Source organism: Apteryx mantelli, chromosome 1 (genome assembly GCF_036417845.1).
Source record: "Apteryx mantelli isolate bAptMan1 chromosome 1, bAptMan1.hap1, whole genome shotgun sequence".
NCBI lineage: Eukaryota > Metazoa > Chordata > Aves > Apterygiformes > Apterygidae > Apteryx > Apteryx mantelli.
In genome coordinates this window covers 74,439,007-74,456,101 of record NC_089978.1, presented here as the reverse complement: position 1 = coordinate 74,456,101, position 17,095 = coordinate 74,439,007, and the positions used below count along the sequence as shown (strand labels likewise).

General features: G+C 40.1%; 1 protein-coding gene across 7 annotated transcripts in view; it reads right to left on the bottom strand.

The window, feature by feature from the left end:
* Window positions 1-17,095, bottom strand: part of LIMS1 (LIM zinc finger domain containing 1) — an 82,105-nt gene that overhangs the window by 3,055 nt on the left and 61,955 nt on the right. For all 7 annotated transcript variants that reach the window (XM_067295144.1, XM_067295152.1, XM_067295160.1 and 4 more), the window contains 7 exons: window positions 16,200-16,359; window positions 9,533-9,599; window positions 6,741-6,861; window positions 5,383-5,532; window positions 3,966-4,116; window positions 3,050-3,142; window positions 1,561-1,609 (listed from right to left, as the gene is read on the bottom strand). In XM_067295144.1, coding sequence (XP_067151245.1) covers window positions 1,561-1,609; window positions 3,050-3,142; window positions 3,966-4,116; window positions 5,383-5,532; window positions 6,741-6,861; window positions 9,533-9,599; window positions 16,200-16,359 — 791 coding nt within the window. The remainder of the gene's footprint in view (window positions 1-1,560; window positions 1,610-3,049; window positions 3,143-3,965; window positions 4,117-5,382; window positions 5,533-6,740; window positions 6,862-9,532; window positions 9,600-16,199; window positions 16,360-17,095) is intronic.

The following is a 17,095-nucleotide window of genomic DNA, read 5'->3' as shown; positions in this document are numbered from 1 at the left end:
AACTTTTCCCTCCCAAAATTTGCCTGTCCCTTCTTAATCTAAATTAGAGGATGCAGGACTATGCTTTTCTCTTAAAATGCAACATGTTGTCAACACCAAACAAAACCAGAACCTTGTCATGCAGAGTTTTTTCCACTTTTAGTACTAGCAGCTGCACTATGGGGCAAGCACTTCTGCAGAAACATGGTTTGTCTATAATTGGCACTTAAAACAGTTATTTAACTGCTTGCCAAAGTAACACTAGCCAGATGGAAGTCTTCCCTCCCTAGAGATCTCTCTAATAGTCACAGACATCCTCCTGAAAACCTGCTGCTGCAGATGTTTGTTTTACCAGAGAGAGAGGCAAAGAACAATACTGGATATTCATCATTTACGACAGCAGTATTTTGTTCAAATTTGTGTTCAGAAATGTAAAATAATCAAGGACTACACTGAAAAAAAAGAAATGACTCACTACATTCTGTTCATGTTGGTGACTGGAACGTACAATACAGGAATCAGATTATATGGTGCAACATTAGAAACATACAGATATCTGCTTATCAAACAAGGCTGAATTTATTCATTCACCTCAAGTTCCAGATCTGTTCATTTTAGTAGTATTTTAATGAAAAGGAGGATCCTATTTCCTCCAAAAAGCGTTCTGGATTGTAGCTCTGCAGGTATAGTCTAATCCAGAAAATGTGGGGAAAGCACATCTCCGCAATGTAGGTCTCACCCTATACTTACATGATCATAAACTAGTTTATGTCTCCTTTTACAAGGCTTCCCCCCACTTTGCTAATGGCTTTGGCTTAGGTGAGGCTAACACTGGTATATAGTATTTACTTCAGGCAGGTGCAACCAGTCACATAATAACTTTGCATTATTTCAGGTAGAATGATCTGCTTCTTTGGCATTTTATCATAGGTGGTTATCCAAAAAAACCCCAAAACAAAACCCCGAAAAACTTAAAACACTTGCTTCCAGTTAATGAGTTACTGCCTTTACAGGATACTTCTTTCCAAATATAACTGGTTTGTGACAATCTGACCAGTCTAGATTTTCAAAAGACAGGTGTCTATAATAGATAGGTAAAGATCTCCAGGAACCAAACTGAAATCATGGAAACTAGAAATCATGGAAACACTTATAAAAATCCCGTAGGGTGCCCATCCACATCTTTAGATATCTAAATAATTTTTTTCAGTTTGGATCATGATACCTAAATCTGTTTGAGGAGATGCTCACTCTCAAACTTATACATGTTCTTTGTTAAAGTTAGTGGGGCAGGAAGCCACCTGTGTGCATCTCCCAGCATCCTTGGCCTTTGCATTTTACTAAGGGGTTTCCAGGTGACCATGGTTCTCTTCGGCCACTGAGCAATCTTCCAGCATCATAGAACATTGTAAGGTTTTCTTACCATTTGGTCCCTGAGTAGTCAGATCTGATCTGATTTCTGATAAAGAAGGTGGACGTTTTTGTTTTAATGACAACAACCAGGTATTAAATAGGGACTTTTCCACTTTTAAAGAGAATCTTCCATTAAAATAAACATTAAGAAAACAGACGAGTGCTTACCATCTCCTTCGATCACACGATTGCAGTGGAAACAAACGTCACCGAACAGCTGAAGAGGAAGGAGAAGTTACGAATTTTTAATTGTATGGTTTTATCCATGGTAACTTCTCAAACTAACAAAACTGCATTTCAGTTGATGGGAACAATAGCTTTCCTATTTATTTCAGTAAAATAAAAGAGAATGCTGGTAAGACTCGTTTGGTTTTCAAATCATCTCTTACATCATTTTATTATAAAAAAAACTTTATAATATTAAAGATGGAAATATTTGCTTACATCTGTTTGACCCTCTATAAATGTGATTTTGTTTTAACATTTCCCTAATCCTTAACATTTGAAATACATAAGTTGGAGTCAAATATAAGTTATTAGTACTCAGCCAATTTAACATTTGGATTTACATGCATGTCTAGAACAATGTATTGCTGTTTCTGGTGCAAACAACAGGGAAATGTTAATTTTTGTTTTTCTGAATAAAAGAAAATTTAGGCCAAAAACCTTTATTTTTTTTCTACGCTTAACGTTTGACTACAGTGTTACAGTCCAGGAAGAGCCTGTATTTCCAAAATTTCATGTACTTTTCCTAACTGTAATAGCTGACCTACTAAAAGACATCTGTTCTGCATACAACTCTTGTCTGGTGTAAGTTCTTGCTCCATCATGGCTGCAACACTGTTATTACTAATGTCACTATGGCATTTATTATCTACAAGTATGCCAGCAACATTTCAGTCATCTGCCCTTCGTCACTGACAAATTAAAAATCCATCTGTAATTAGTAGATGCCTTACAACTCCCAAATGTAATCCCTACTCTTGTATTTGCAAGCAAAGCAGTGTACACGACACCTTGCAGTTGGCTTCCAAATAAAAAAAAAAAGATATATATTGTGCTAATGCACTACACAATTAAGGGAGTCTGGAGTGAGATGGTAACATTGCTTATGACTCCTATTTAAATGAAAGTGGTCACTAGGTGGTGTTCTCTGACAAATTAATTCAGTCTTCACAGTCTTCAGGGAACAAATGAATGAGCTGTGTGATCCAGCATATCTTAACATACAATCATCTTAGAGTAACAGCTGTAAGGAAAACCGAGCTACTCACTAAGGTCTAGTGCTATACCACAGCTACTGAGTGACAAATCTGCTTCAGATTCTTGGGAAAGACTGGGTCTTACTAGCTACTCTGATCTTGCAGACATGAAAAGCTCATAACAGTTCTACATAAGTACTGATAACCTTGCAGAACAACTAGATACTCATTATCATAGCCAACCTTTGTGAAATCCCTGCAGATTTTTTTTTTACATGCCAGACCTGTGCAGAGAAACCTTTATAAATTAACTGCAATAGAACATCTACCAATTTTCAGTACACTCACAGATGATTATGTGAAAACAGGAGGGTATCCATGATTTTTCATCTCACACTAATAAAACCAATTCACGAGTTTACCAGTAATACATTTTTTAAAATATGCAGCCTTACCTGATTGTAGTGGGTTTCACAGTAGGCCAAGCCTTTCCTCTCATAGTGACGATGACCCAGGAATGGCTTTTCACATTTTGCACAAACAAAATGCTACAAAGAAAATTGTGCAAATATTTTTTGTATTAGTTGGAAGTAATGGTGTTTTTTGTGGACATTGAACCAACCAATCTCAGTACTGAACATCATTAAAAACTACTCAGCTAGTTGTGCCATCTTGGAAAGAAGAAATAATACTTTGTTTTGTTTCTACACTTAGACCACTGATATAATGCTCCTTTTAATGTCTTCAATATTTTAATCCAGAAGTTTAAAAAAAATCAGGGAAAGGGATTCTGATATGTTATCAATAAACAGAATGAAAAGACTTTAAATAATTTGCATCATCATTACACTCTCATGAAGAACGCATTTGCTAGAGAAGATTTTCAAAGCAACCAAAGGAATATGGTTGTGTATCTTCCTAATTTAAATGGAAGATGTAGAACTAAATCTTATGCATGGCCTTAAAATATGAACCCTCACATGAAGAGCTTTAAACATAAATATGTGGCAGGTGACCATGGAAGATGTAATAGTATCATGATGCCTAGTAATGAGGGGGTTCCCACAGAAAATTACTGCCTGTCTATATACTGCTTTGCACTGTAGCATCTTCTTCTACAAGGGTCTCACATTGCTTCCTTTAATTACTGATTTTAGCTTCACAGTGAAAGCTTTATGTGAGGTAGGAAATGACACTTGTTTCACAGTGGAAGACCAGACACAAAAGGGTTGAAGATAGGATTAGGAGAATGCATTTATTAACCATTTCTGCAGAATTTTCTCATCTTTTCATTGAAATTGATCAGCAAAATTCCAGATGAGCACGTTAATGTTTACATTCATGAAAGACAATAAACGATCTGATGTCTACCTCCACATGCCATTGTTTGCCCATAGCATTCACCACACGTCCTTCAATTGGCCTTCTACATGCTCCACAGATGGGGACACCCATTTTGTCATGGCAGGGTAAACAATATAATTCTCCCTTCAACTCACGAGCATCAGCAGTAAGTTCCTTCCTGTTCAAAAGTTAATGAATTGAGAGGATGAATAAAGGAACCAAACAATTTCAAGTCATGAGTGTTTCTGAAAGAAAGATTCAATTTTTAAGCATTTACTTTAGAAACTATTTATATTACAATAATTGATATAAGTAGCAGCATCAAATTCAATAGCTTTTATTAACAAGACTGATTGCACAGTAAACTCAGAAAGGCCTGCTAAGTAAGATGCGCTAAGTCTCTCTGAAAATAGTGAGCTACTGTCATTCTGTATTCTGATTATGTGATGCAAATGTTTTTGAAAGTTGTAGACATGCTTGGCTTATATTCTAGCCTCATTATCACCACTTTATTTTAGAATTACATAAATATAATTGAAAGTAAAATGTAGTCTTCTTCATCTAGGGTACATTTTCCCTGTTGTATCAAGTTTCAGGGAAAGAAAAATATGCAATCACGTGAGATAGCTATGTTTACTCTTTCCCAGGTACAGAATCGCATATACTCTTCTTTTTAATAATTTACATAATCAGAATACTGAGAATGGCTAAACTTTAAAAGTGACTGTCACTAATGCTCTCAATTGGTTGCCCTTGACACACTACTACAGGATGTTTCTCAAACCAGCCTTTGCAATGGCACTGAAATGAAAGCTTCCTTTGCGCCAGAAATAAACAACTAATACATCTGCACTGTATCCTAAAACGCACCTTGATCTGTGCATCAGTGCAGGACGTAGAAATGTGCAGCTACATATTTTGCATTTGCAAATACTGGTAAAGTGAGATGGGAGAAAGTTTCTAATAAAAAGGTAGGCTCCAATAGGAAACAACAAAGTTTGCATACAATGTGACTAAAAAGAAATAACACAGACAAAATAGTAACTCAAGCAGCCAAAGAGGATCACTTTTTTTTCCTTTCATAGCAGAAAAAATAAGCTATCATTTTGCTGCTACAGAAACCATTACCTGTGTCCAGAGTTCATACCTCCTAAGATACCACCTTTTTCTGCAGAGCATAATCTCTCATGGCTCCCTGACAGGCCGGCTGCTGTAGGGACACACCAGCGTCTGGAACCTCACAGCACAAGCTGTGTGAGCTAAAAGACCAACTGCACCATTCCAGAAGCAATAACCAGACACACATCCCTATCTAGTCTGGCTGCAAGGCATGCAAATCCCACCCCTCTGCCAGCTGTACAGGACAGGTGAGCGTTTTAAAATGTAGGTGGATAAAGCAAAGGAAGCCAGCATTCTCCTGTTTTCCTTTGCAGAATTCAGTTACCCGCAGTTTGCGCAGTTGAAATGATCAGGGTGATATGGATCATTTTTGAATATGAGAGGCTGTTCATCAATAATGGCATGGCACTTCTGGCAAATGTACTTTCCTAGGCCTCTGGCTTTTTCCCGGTTATGGCAAGGACGGCAGAGATGTCTGAAACAGCATAAAAAGGAAAGATAAGTACGGCTACCAGGTACTGCAGTGCAAAATACAAACCAAACATCTATTAGAACCTCATTTCAATCAGTCTTTTTAGTAGGAGAAAAAAAAAAATCTTAAAAACAATGTGCCTGTTAGGCAAGCCAAACTCAAAAGAGGGAAAGCTATCATTTTATTTTCCATTACCATGAAGCATCATTTCTTCAGCTCATTTGGATTTAAGCTGTGCTGAAACACAGAAGGCAAAGTTTGCTATAGATTCTCACTGCTGAATGTTTTACTCTGAAAATCTCAAAAATTTAGATTGGAAGCTGGATGACTACATAAGTCCTAATTCTGTAAATAACTGCATACATAACATTAAACATATGAAGTCAGTGGCCATATAATCCATTTGTAAACTATTCTTGTGATCACAGTTGGTAAAAATATCCTACCCTGTGAAGGATGTCACTGAACTTTAGGCAATTGTTAATAAATGAGATGCTAAATCAGACTAAAATTGGAAACCCAAGTTCAACAAACAAACTAAGAACTGATAAAAAAGACAATACTTCTGCATCTGAAGCAAGACTGCTTTCCCTAGGCTTACTAACCTAGAGTCATCTTGTGACTAAGAAGTGCATAAGAAAGCTATAAACAAGAAAAATTCTAAAAGCACTGACTGCGATAATGCACTTCACTCTGAGCAAATGCTACCAGAATTCCAAGACTGTAGTAGATAACTATGCATACAAACTACTGAAGTGTTTATTTAAGTATCTAATTACTACAGCGCCTGTGACTTAAAGCATCAGTTACTGGAATCATAGCAGAAAAATCTGACCCTCCACTTGAAAAAAATCAATAGGCCGGGCTTGCCTGCTGCTCTCTCAACACTTTCAGAATGTTTTCCCTCTTATTACAGCATATCACAGTGTACCCTGCTGGCTCTGAAATGACACCAGCTAGACAACATGCCTTTGATGAGAAATCTGGTGATGAAGTAGGTAAACTGTCAATAGTGCAAATGTATATTGTAAAATATTCATTCTTAATGTTTACATTTCAGTTTTGTGATGCCCTCTTAAGACCTCCGGCCCATAAAAGACACTTTGGTTACTCAAGGTCAGCTGGAAAGCTTTAGGAACCTTAACCTCTGACTGCCATCTCTCAGTTCACGTTATTCATGATCAGTAATAGAAGGAAGAGTGAAGATCTACCTGCCAGCATTCTTGACAAATCCAATATCTGCCAATACTTGTTGGCAAATATCACAGCAGAAGCATTCTGGATGCCAACTATTGTTCATAGCTTTAATAACACGACCAATAATGAACTCACCTGTAAGAAACACAACACCAGGATGTAAAATACCACGCCAAACAAACTTAAAAGAAAACCATGACCGAACCGCTACAATGACATTATCATCCTCTCCTCACCTAAACCCCTCCTCCTTATCTGGTATGATATATTGCTCTCGATATTACAGTTCTGGTTCTAAACTCTGGGGTATGGTTTTGGTTGTTTCTCTGCTATGGGACAAAAGCAAATGTCCTTACTGATGCACAACCTTCTGTTCTTCATATACTATTCCCTCTACATGCATGCTTCGCTTTCTCTATGCAGTCATCGTTTTCAGTCCCTCCCCTGTTTTTACTTATCTGATCTCCAACTCTTATGAAATACATGGAGTTCTTTACATAATATGGCTTCCTCTTCTCCTAATCATTTTTCATCTTTCTTCTCTTTCAGAGGAAGACAATTTTAATTCAATTGTGTCTTTTACATATTTCTACTACACTAGGGTCTGGAACCAAGATTTGAAGGGGCTCTGTACTCACTGCACAATAGTTCTGAGCTTGGGTGGCTTTGGACCCACTGCAAATAAACCATGGAGTCAAAATGCAAAGATACAGCGAAGTCTGGAGAATTTACTGTTTAGTAAATCCAACACAAACAACTTCTGACCTACTTAGGAGTCCTGTCCTGTGAGGCATTAAGAAATAGCGTGAAAATTACAGTTGCACATGCGCAGTGTGACTATACTGCACCTGGAGCAGAGCCATGGCCACTACACACATGATTTAATCATTCTCTACACGGACGTTTGGGCCAAGACTCCAGAGCACTGCAAAAGCTCTGCCTAGAACGTGTTGGGAACTCAGTTTTCTAGTGTTGAGAGAGGCTCAGTCCTGGCCCCGAAGAACATACAGATCAAGCAGGTGTCAAAGTGGAGTGATCAGGCAGGTAACACACAAATGAAATGAAGACTAACACTCAACTCTGTGTCGCTCCCATGAAGTCATAGCTTTTCAAGAATAAAATCTGATCAACTCTAAAAATGCCAGGGATGCTCACGGCATCATTGGTTACAACAGCCATATTGATTTTGGCCACAGTTACTAAATCCAAAAAGCCTGGTTCCACACAGCGCCTGTGGGGTGCTGCTGGTAAAAGAGTAAAAGGACCTGGGAGGCAGCCCAGCCAGCCAGTCACACCCTCCAGCTAATTCACTTACTCTTAATCCATTTGTTGGAACAAATCAGTAAAGAAAACTGACGAGGTTTTAACAGAGTTGGTGCTATAAAGAACGAGGGCAAGAGCAGCAGAAGCTGCTCCAGTTGAGGAGCTGTGCCAGCTGAGCAGGAAAAACTCAAGATATGCAGTGGCACTCCTCCTTACTACCCCTGGCTGGAGCACTTACCATGCCCAGCAAAAACTGATGTAGGCCTTCTGCAAAGAAACTGCTGGGTGCTGAAGAGAAAAAAGTCCCTCTGCCTGGCTCACCAAAGGGGGGTACCAGTGTTAACAGAGATGAGCAGAATGTGGCTGCATGTGGAAGACCCTACTATGGAGGAAGAGCAGGGTTTTGTTTTTTGAGGGGTTAGATATGAGATGAGGTTTCGCAGAACTCCTGACAGGCAAGGAGCTGAATGCAAAAGAGGAAGCCCTGGCATAAGGGAACAGGATGGGACAGAGGAAGGGGACCCTGTGTAGTGAATGGAAGAACACACGGCTCCCTCACACAAGGAGAACAACTGGCCCGTAAAAAGAACAAAGTGAAAAACCTGGTCTGTTACATACTTCAGGTTTGCTCACAAATCACCCCCAACCTCTTTCTTCTTCTCCCCTGCTTGTTCAAGTCCACAGCTTTAAATTCAAAGGCCCAGAGCATCTGCTTCCCTCTTTCTCAATATTCAACTCCTTCCTTTGCACAAGGGAAAGGCTTTACTAAGGTAAGTGAAAGTCACAGCAGATGTGCCAAGGTGTTACAGAAAAATAGAGCTTCAAGACCAGTTTAAGCAATAGGAAAGTAATGACTTCTCAGCCCTGCCCAAGAAAGATGTGTCACACACAGGGAACACTGTGGGGAAAACAAAAACAAAAACAAAAAACTTGGAAATGATTACAGTGTAGGAGATGCAAACATTTACATCAAAAGTGGCAAATAAAATGCTGCCCTCAGTGTCATGCAGGGGAAGCATTAGAAGTTGAAGCCTTACAGGAATTTGTTTCAAAATGACAAGAGGGGACCAGCTGATTCATCAGATGATTATAACACTAGATGATAAAGACTGGCCTAGCTTCTTGGAATAGGACAGTTTGGATGAGTTACAATAGTCAAAACAGGTGACAAAGACTGCTTAAAGGGTTTCAGCTGCATGAGAAAGGCTATATATGAGTGCATGCATGTATGTGGGTATGTTTTATCCTGTTAATAATCACGAGGTCATGAATGGTCTGTTCATTGGATCACTGAATCAACAGCTAAGCTACTCACTCAAGTAATGCGAACTTTTTTTTTTTAATCCTATTGCTCGATAACCTTTAGCAAAAGCTGCTCCCAAATTTCTCTGAAGTCCAGTTCATTCTGGAATGTCCAATGCTCAGCTACACAGGGCCACCTCCACGGGAACATGTACAAGGTTTGCAAACTTTCCCCCAACCATCTATGTTGACCTCCCATTTATGACCAGTATGAAGTATTTCACCTTGATATAACACTTACCACATTGATGGCAGCAAGGGGCAAACAGCATTTGAAAATCATGTTCGCAATACTTCCTCCCTTCAAACTGCAAAAGGAAAACAAGCCAAGATTTAAGAGAAAAGGAACATGCCCTTAACATAAATACTGGAACACACCAGGTTGTTTCCAGACGCAACTAGGCAGTAAAAGATAAGAGGCTGCACAGAAAACAGACTATGCGCTAGAAAAATAGATATTAAATTCACCCACCTTAATTCAGCTACTAGTTAGCATGTAGTGTTAATAAAACTCTATTACTTTAATACTGCTGAGAGTGTAGGGCATTTTTCTGTGTCACTCATTTATATCACAACAGATGTTTAAATTTTGACAGATTGCTGAAAACCTGATGTAACTAACAGAAAGCTGGGCAGGAAATTAGCTTACGGAAACCTTTCCTAGTGGGAAGCATTTTCCCTGAACCCATTTGATCTTTTCACCACTCTACATTTCCTGTAAGAATGGCCCAGCACCCGGGAGGAAATAAGTACAGGGGGAGGAAGAACACCCAGGGACAGATATCTTTGCAGTTTATACAGCAGCACAGCCAAAACATAAAGGGAAATAATGCTTTTCCTTCATGATGTTTATCTGAGGAAATTTTAAGGAACAAAATTCACTAACTCAATGAGATGAAATAGGGAAGCTGATCTTAAGGGATTTAGATTTGGATCTGACTTTACTCAAAGCTTAGAGGAGTTCAGTTGCAGTTCAAGCTCATACAGAAAAAAGCATGTGGGAAAAATAGTTTCAAAGAAGTTCTACAGCACTGCATTAGCAGCTTAGCTGAAGAATATGTAAAAACATGTAGACAAGTATGTCCTGAAATGAAGGGAAATGTTTAGATACATTCAGGCACCTCATTACCAGACAGAAATGCCAACTAGCATGTTAAAACCAGAAAGGCAATATTAGGTATGCTATAAAATGTTTGGATTTGGATGTCTCAGATTAAAACACTGGAAAAAGGGCGACAGCAGGAAGCCCCCACTCCTTCCTTTTTACTGGGTTTAACACAAAACAAAGCAAACTGCATAAAATACTACCAGCAAATCAAGTTTTGGTGTATGGATAGAAAATACAGCGATATGCTTCAAGGTCAGCTGTTTTACACCATGAAATCCCACAGATCAAATGCAATATAGGTTTAGTAATTACTGGTACAATATACAGAGCTATTGGCAAGGTGGTGATTTAATGAAACAGCCTACAAGTCACTGGAAACTTGGGATCAGAAACGTAGCTCTTGCGCTCAACCTGAGTCACGCCTACTAGGAACAAAAAAAACCACGTTCTGTACAGAAGCTTCCAGAAGTATATGCTAATAATTTATGAAGTGTTTTTCAAGTGTAATAATCTAAAACAGATGACTTTAACTGAAGCTTTTTTTCAATTGAAAGACAGAGGGATATTACTGTCTCAAAGAAAAACTGAAATCTTTGGTTCAGTGAGAATTGTACTTGCTTCCTACCAAACAATCTTGCTAAACTGAAAAATCAGAAAACTTCTTATTTTGTGTAAACAGGCAGTACAATGGAAAATGCATGGGTTTGCTTGGATTTCAGAGCCACCACACGTTGATCTGGGCAGACCAAACAGGTTTTCTTCCCCCCTGGTTTGCGTCAGGCAGGTATATTAGGTTGCCATTAAGTCTTGTTTATATTTGCAATTTTTTTTGGTTCATTTATGCTGCACCTTGCGGATGACCCAGCAGCTCATCAGTCACAGAAAACCATGAACTCCAGTAGCAAATCCCACCACGTGTATTTTAAGATCAAGGTCATTTGCCTGTTGTAGGCTGGAGGTCCATGAATCAAACGTTTCTGCACAGAACATTTCACCATGACAATCTCCAGCTGATATCCAGGTCTCTACTAACTTACTGGAAAGACAGGTACAAAAACTTCTTTAAAGGTCCTTCCTCTAAGATGCTTTCTGGCAAAGCCCATTTTAAGAAAACACTGCAGGTGCAACTGGAATAGAAACAAAACTGACAAATTCATTGCAGCACCTTCCTTTAATCTTTGCAGAGGTTATTACAGAAGTCTCTTAAGAGGGGGGGAAAAAATGAAAGGAACACTCTCCCCTCACCTACACACAAAAGCAGAAAGTCACTCTCAAAAAAAAAAAAAGCTACAACTTCCCCAGAAGCTCGCGAATACAAGTTTCCCAATTAGAGTGCTCATGAGTAATTTTTATAATGATTTTATTGTATTTCTTCCATTGTGGGAAGCACCTGTCTAAGCCCTTTCATCTCACCCCCCCCACACACACATCAGCACAATGCACAGCAAGCTAGACCCCTGCAGAAAAAGCCCCTCTTAAAACACTGTTAGACTAGGGGTAGGATTCATCTCTCCTAACTTCTGCTGGCTAAAAGTTGGATGTCTAAAGCCAGGCCAGTCCCCTGGGCGCCCATGCGACCCCGTGGAAGAGAACAGCCGTTCTTGAACCCACGGTTGCGATGGGTTGGAGGAACTGCCCACTGATTAATCACAGTGTGGCTAATCTTAGATTCCCCCTCTACCCAACAGCTCAGGGAGTAAATGGCTTCAGTATGCGATAGTGAGACAAATGTGAGTGACAACTTGATGTAAGAGGCATCACTAATTGCGCACTGCTATTTTCTTGACTGTACCGACTTACATTAAGCTAATGTATATCAGCATCCAGGGTTATATTTCATGGCCCCCCTGGACATGGCGGCCCCAAAGCTCCCCATGGAAGGAGGTTGTTCTGCTATTATTAGTACAGGACTGTACATTGCTACACTTTGCTGGTATGCATTTGTGGTAACTTCTGTTTAGGCTAAGTGCAGAAGACAACATGCTAAGCTGATGATACTCAACAGAACAGAATACATGTGCACCCGAGCAGGTCCCAAACCCACGGTTCCTGTGTTACATGAGGTCCATAGCTCCCACTCACTCCCTTAAACCACAAGGCCAACACTGACTGGTAACTAGCTGCATTATCACTTCTAATTTATGCTGATGAGGACATCAGCAAAAATCCTGGGGAACCTGGATAGGGTAAAGTTTTCCAGAAGTTGTAGCCACCTTCAAAAGGAAAAAGCTTCGAAAAAATACACGGGAAGTCTTTCCCTTTCCAGAATTATTGCTATTTAGAGCAGCGCTACCGCTCCACTGTGCAAACTCCTAGCCGCAGAGGAGGGCTGCCCTGGTGCCTGCAAGGGGCTCAGCTCTGATGCCAGACCACAGCAAGCTACGCCAATCTGGTGTGTCTGTCACCACGCAACCAGGTGACGCATCCAGCAACACAGGAGGCCGGCATTGGCATTTCTTTCACCATAGCTCTACCAATACACCCCCTCCCCCGCCAGGGAAGCAGAGCCCAAAAGCTTATCACTGCAGCGTTTGAGTGCGAATGTGATAAGCAGCTTAACGACTAACAGGGGAAGGCTGCAACACTTGCGATAGGCAGGGGAAGAATACCTGGCTTCCTGATTGCTAATAGCTGGAGATCATTCCCAGGGAACACTGGCTTAGCTCAGACACAGAGTAAACACAAACTAATGCAGAGTTATCAGCAATGCCTGCATTTACCCAAGGGGAACCTGCTCAGAAAAACACATTAACTGGCCACACCTCCAAATGCATCTTCTTAAAGGGTGCATTAAACCAGTCTGAGGAAGATACCCTTTTGCCCAACTTCCTCACAGTGATACAGATCACCTTCAGTCCTCCAAGCATTGTCAGCCATCTCGTGAGCATCAGGCAACCTGAGCTCATCCTCTGCCTGCTTAGGACTGTTCCTCCCTCTCTCCCAAACACTGTCACCCAGGACATTCCCAACTCTTGTGCTGAGGTGCCAAGCCATCACTAAAATACCCGTGTGAAAGAAGAGCAGGCTGTGCCCTTGCCCCCCCCCCCCCAGCAGCATGACCAGGAAATACTCCAGGGGTTTCCACCACCATCATTTCACTGACCATTTCAGTGCTAAGTGAGTGCCCTTCTGCCAGCACAGGACAGATGTGGATGCACTTGCACTAGTTCACCCTAAAGGGCCTTACAGAAAAGAAGGATTTGCCAAAGATTTCCAAGCTAAGACAGCCAAAAAGGCACGCAGGCTGGGACAACACAGATATCCACTCACCTCCATCTAGAAGATGCCCAGGACCAGCAAGTATAGACAGGAAAGGAAGGCTAAGTAACATTTATTAACCCTAATCTGAAGGCTGTCAGAAGTTTAGACAGACTTTTGAAAAGTATCAGACAGACTTGCTGGTGTGGAGAGGAACTGCAAACTCCTGTAGTGGATACTATAAGTAAGGGCTAGAGGCAGAAGGATGACCTGAAGTTCACATACAACTCTTTGGATGTTTCCTTAATCCTAATCATAATTATTTTATTTCTGTAATAGATGTGGCAAAAAGTATCTATTCCTAACTTAAATTTTCCAGTTGTCATGTAACATTTCTGAAGAACAAAGCCATTGCAAGCCTCTGCACAGCCTGAAAAAAACCCAGAAACTTTAACCAAAACATGTTTAAGTACATGGGGCTATTTTCATTCCCAAGACAATCTATCAACACTCACTTCTGACTTATTGTCTTTAACAGGAAGTATCACTTTGCAGTAAAAGAGTGCTTAAAAACCAACCATAATGAATAAGGATGTTAACACTGTAGCAGTAGGAAGCAAAATGCCTCTGTGCAGTGCATCCAAACACCACCAGGATGTTTGCTCCTGCTGAGGGAGATCCACATAGGGCCACACATGAGCAGAGAGGTGGTAATATTCCTGGACTAGGCACAAACAGATTTTCTTTCCACTGTTGTCCTTCTCCACCCTCTAGGAGATAAAGGCTTCCTAGAGCAGAATTTTTCCAACTTTTATCTCAAAGGACCATCCAACTTTCAGAGAGAGGTCTATGGACTGCCTGACTGTGCCATTGTTTTTTCACACTCAGGAGAAGGATAAATAAAGTACTTACCATTTAGAGAAACAATATTTTGTTGTTTTAAAGAAATTTTACTCGCACACAAATATTTTAGTTTTAAAACATTTGTGTCCCTCTATGCCTGCCTCAGGTGTTAACATGTCAGGACTGACTCTCTATCATGCATGCATGCAGGCAGCAACTCATATTAACAATTGCAAGATAACGTGCAAATATCTTGGGGGTGTTTTGTTTTGTTTTTTAATTGCTTCTGCTTTGCAGCTCACCTTTTGATGTCTTATGGACCACTAGTGGCTCATTTACCACAAATTGTGCAACACTATCCCTAAAACACTGAAAAATCTTTTGATCCTCAAACAAGGTGAGAGAAAGCAAACCCCAGGAATCCCCTTTGCCAGTCTCTTTCCCAGCCAGTCACTTCTCCCTCGGCTGCCTCCTCATCACCACATGGCATGGCTCTGTACAACTGATTAAAAAAATAATGTGAAAATAAACTGCTGTGCTCTTGATGCAGCAATAACACATTGTATGTGAGAGCACAGCTTTGTGCTCTTAACAAACTGCCAACCTTCCTTTTCAGATCATAATATGACATAAATCCTGTAACCACTATTTTATGTTGTACTACAAGCTATCTGAGCAGGACCTTATCTCTACCTGTTTTGTGAACTGCTACATACATTTGAAGCACTGAATAAAATGGATTATATATAAAGTAGGCATGAAATAAGAACCTGGCACAAGAGTCTATCCTGACTCTGCATTATAGGTGTAAGTAAACCAAGAATACCTTTTGGCAGAATTATTGGATTGGAACTATTCCTAGAGCTGTTCCAGGCTTCCGGTGCAACCACAGAAAGCGGATTAGAACAGGATTTTCAGAAATGCCTAAAGAAATTTGATACTTATTGAGAACACTACCTTTAATCTTTCTGAGCCTTTGCTCCCCATCTGAAAACTTCAAATAGTAATTCTCTACCTCACCAGCTCTACCCTTCCTTACACCAATTACTTCATACTTTATGAGCTAGTCTAAAGCCACTTTGTACTTGAAATAGCTAAATTCCCATGACAGGGGAAGGGAAAAGAAAACTATATTAAAATACACTGAGCTAAGAGCAATCCATCTGCGACAGAGAATGCGAGTGGGAGTGGTTTTCACTTTTGAAAGTATTTAAGAACTGCTAATTTAGAATCTTCCAGTTTGCTCTGTCTAGAATTGCCCTGACTTATGCCCCATTTGGTTTTGGGTGATTGCACATCTTTCCCTCAGCATGCTGACTTACAGACAAACATTTCAGCTGCAGTGCTGGCCCCACATAGCTCAGCAATAAACCTCCTATGGACTGCGGGAGGCTGGGATTTCACTCTATAGGACAGTTCTGCTCTCAGAATAACGTTCTCTGTATATTTCTGATAAAATATATAGATTGTCTTTACAGATTCTAGGGAAAAATTCAGCACCGAGAGAGAAATCTCCAGTAGTTTTTTCTCAACTCTGACAACAGTAGGTTGCACACCAAAGTCAGTCATACACACTGACGTCCTCCAGGTTTGCACAAAAATATTTCTACTTTTTTCTCTCTCCTGGGTGTATTCTTTCAGAACACAATTTTTGCCACAGCACTTTCTAAACTATTGATCTGTCTGTATTTACTTCTTGTACAAGAATGAAAAAACAAGCCAAAGAATTGGGGCAAGAACAACCTTCTGCCTGGCTTACCTCGTAGAAGAGCCCTTCGGGAAACTGCTGAAAGCACTGGGCACACACAAAGCACTGCTCATGGTACAGTTCACCGTTGCTGTTGACAATTTTCTCAGCAGGTGCAAAGCCACCTCTACAACGCTCACAGATGGCATTTGCAAGAGCATTTGCCATGTTGCTGTCATAAAAAAGAAACAAAAAGAAAATTAGCCAAAACATGCAATCCCACTGATTTTAGTTCATCTCTTTTTTCTAAAGCCAGCTGTTTCAGCCTAATGCTAAGCTGCTCAATGAAAGCTTTTCTATGGACTTAATGACTTGTGGCATTCCCTCAGAAATAAAATGGTCATTTCCCCCCTGCCCATAACTCTTTAGAAATAAAAAAAACACAAAACAGTCTAATAACTTAATTTAAAAAACAGACAGAAACATCATCACAGATACATTCATAGCCATTTAATGAGGGGAAAAAACAGGTGACTCAACCAAGTACTATAAAAATGAAGAAAGACATACATTAGAATTACAGAAAACAAGGGCCAATGTTAGCAATAATTAACAACTTAGAATAATTTTCACATTGGAAGACATGAATGATAATATAATCCTAAAATACATGTAACAACATTGGTTCAAGCACTTTAAAATAGCAACATGAAAGCATATAAGGTATCTAGTCTAGCAGAAATTACTGAAAACCAGAGAAAGTAAACCATTATTCCTTACCCAGATTTCGCAAAGCTTAAAGTCATTTTACAAATTTAGTTTAAAGTCACGGGGTTTTGGTTTGTTTGTTAAGGTTAACCTTAGTGAGATCAGCTCCCTGCATCAGCTCGCCGTGTGCCAGTGTCAGTGTAAGGCCACAGGAGAGGGTGAGACTCTTGGGCCGCACTTACAGGCTGGACCGCTGCAAC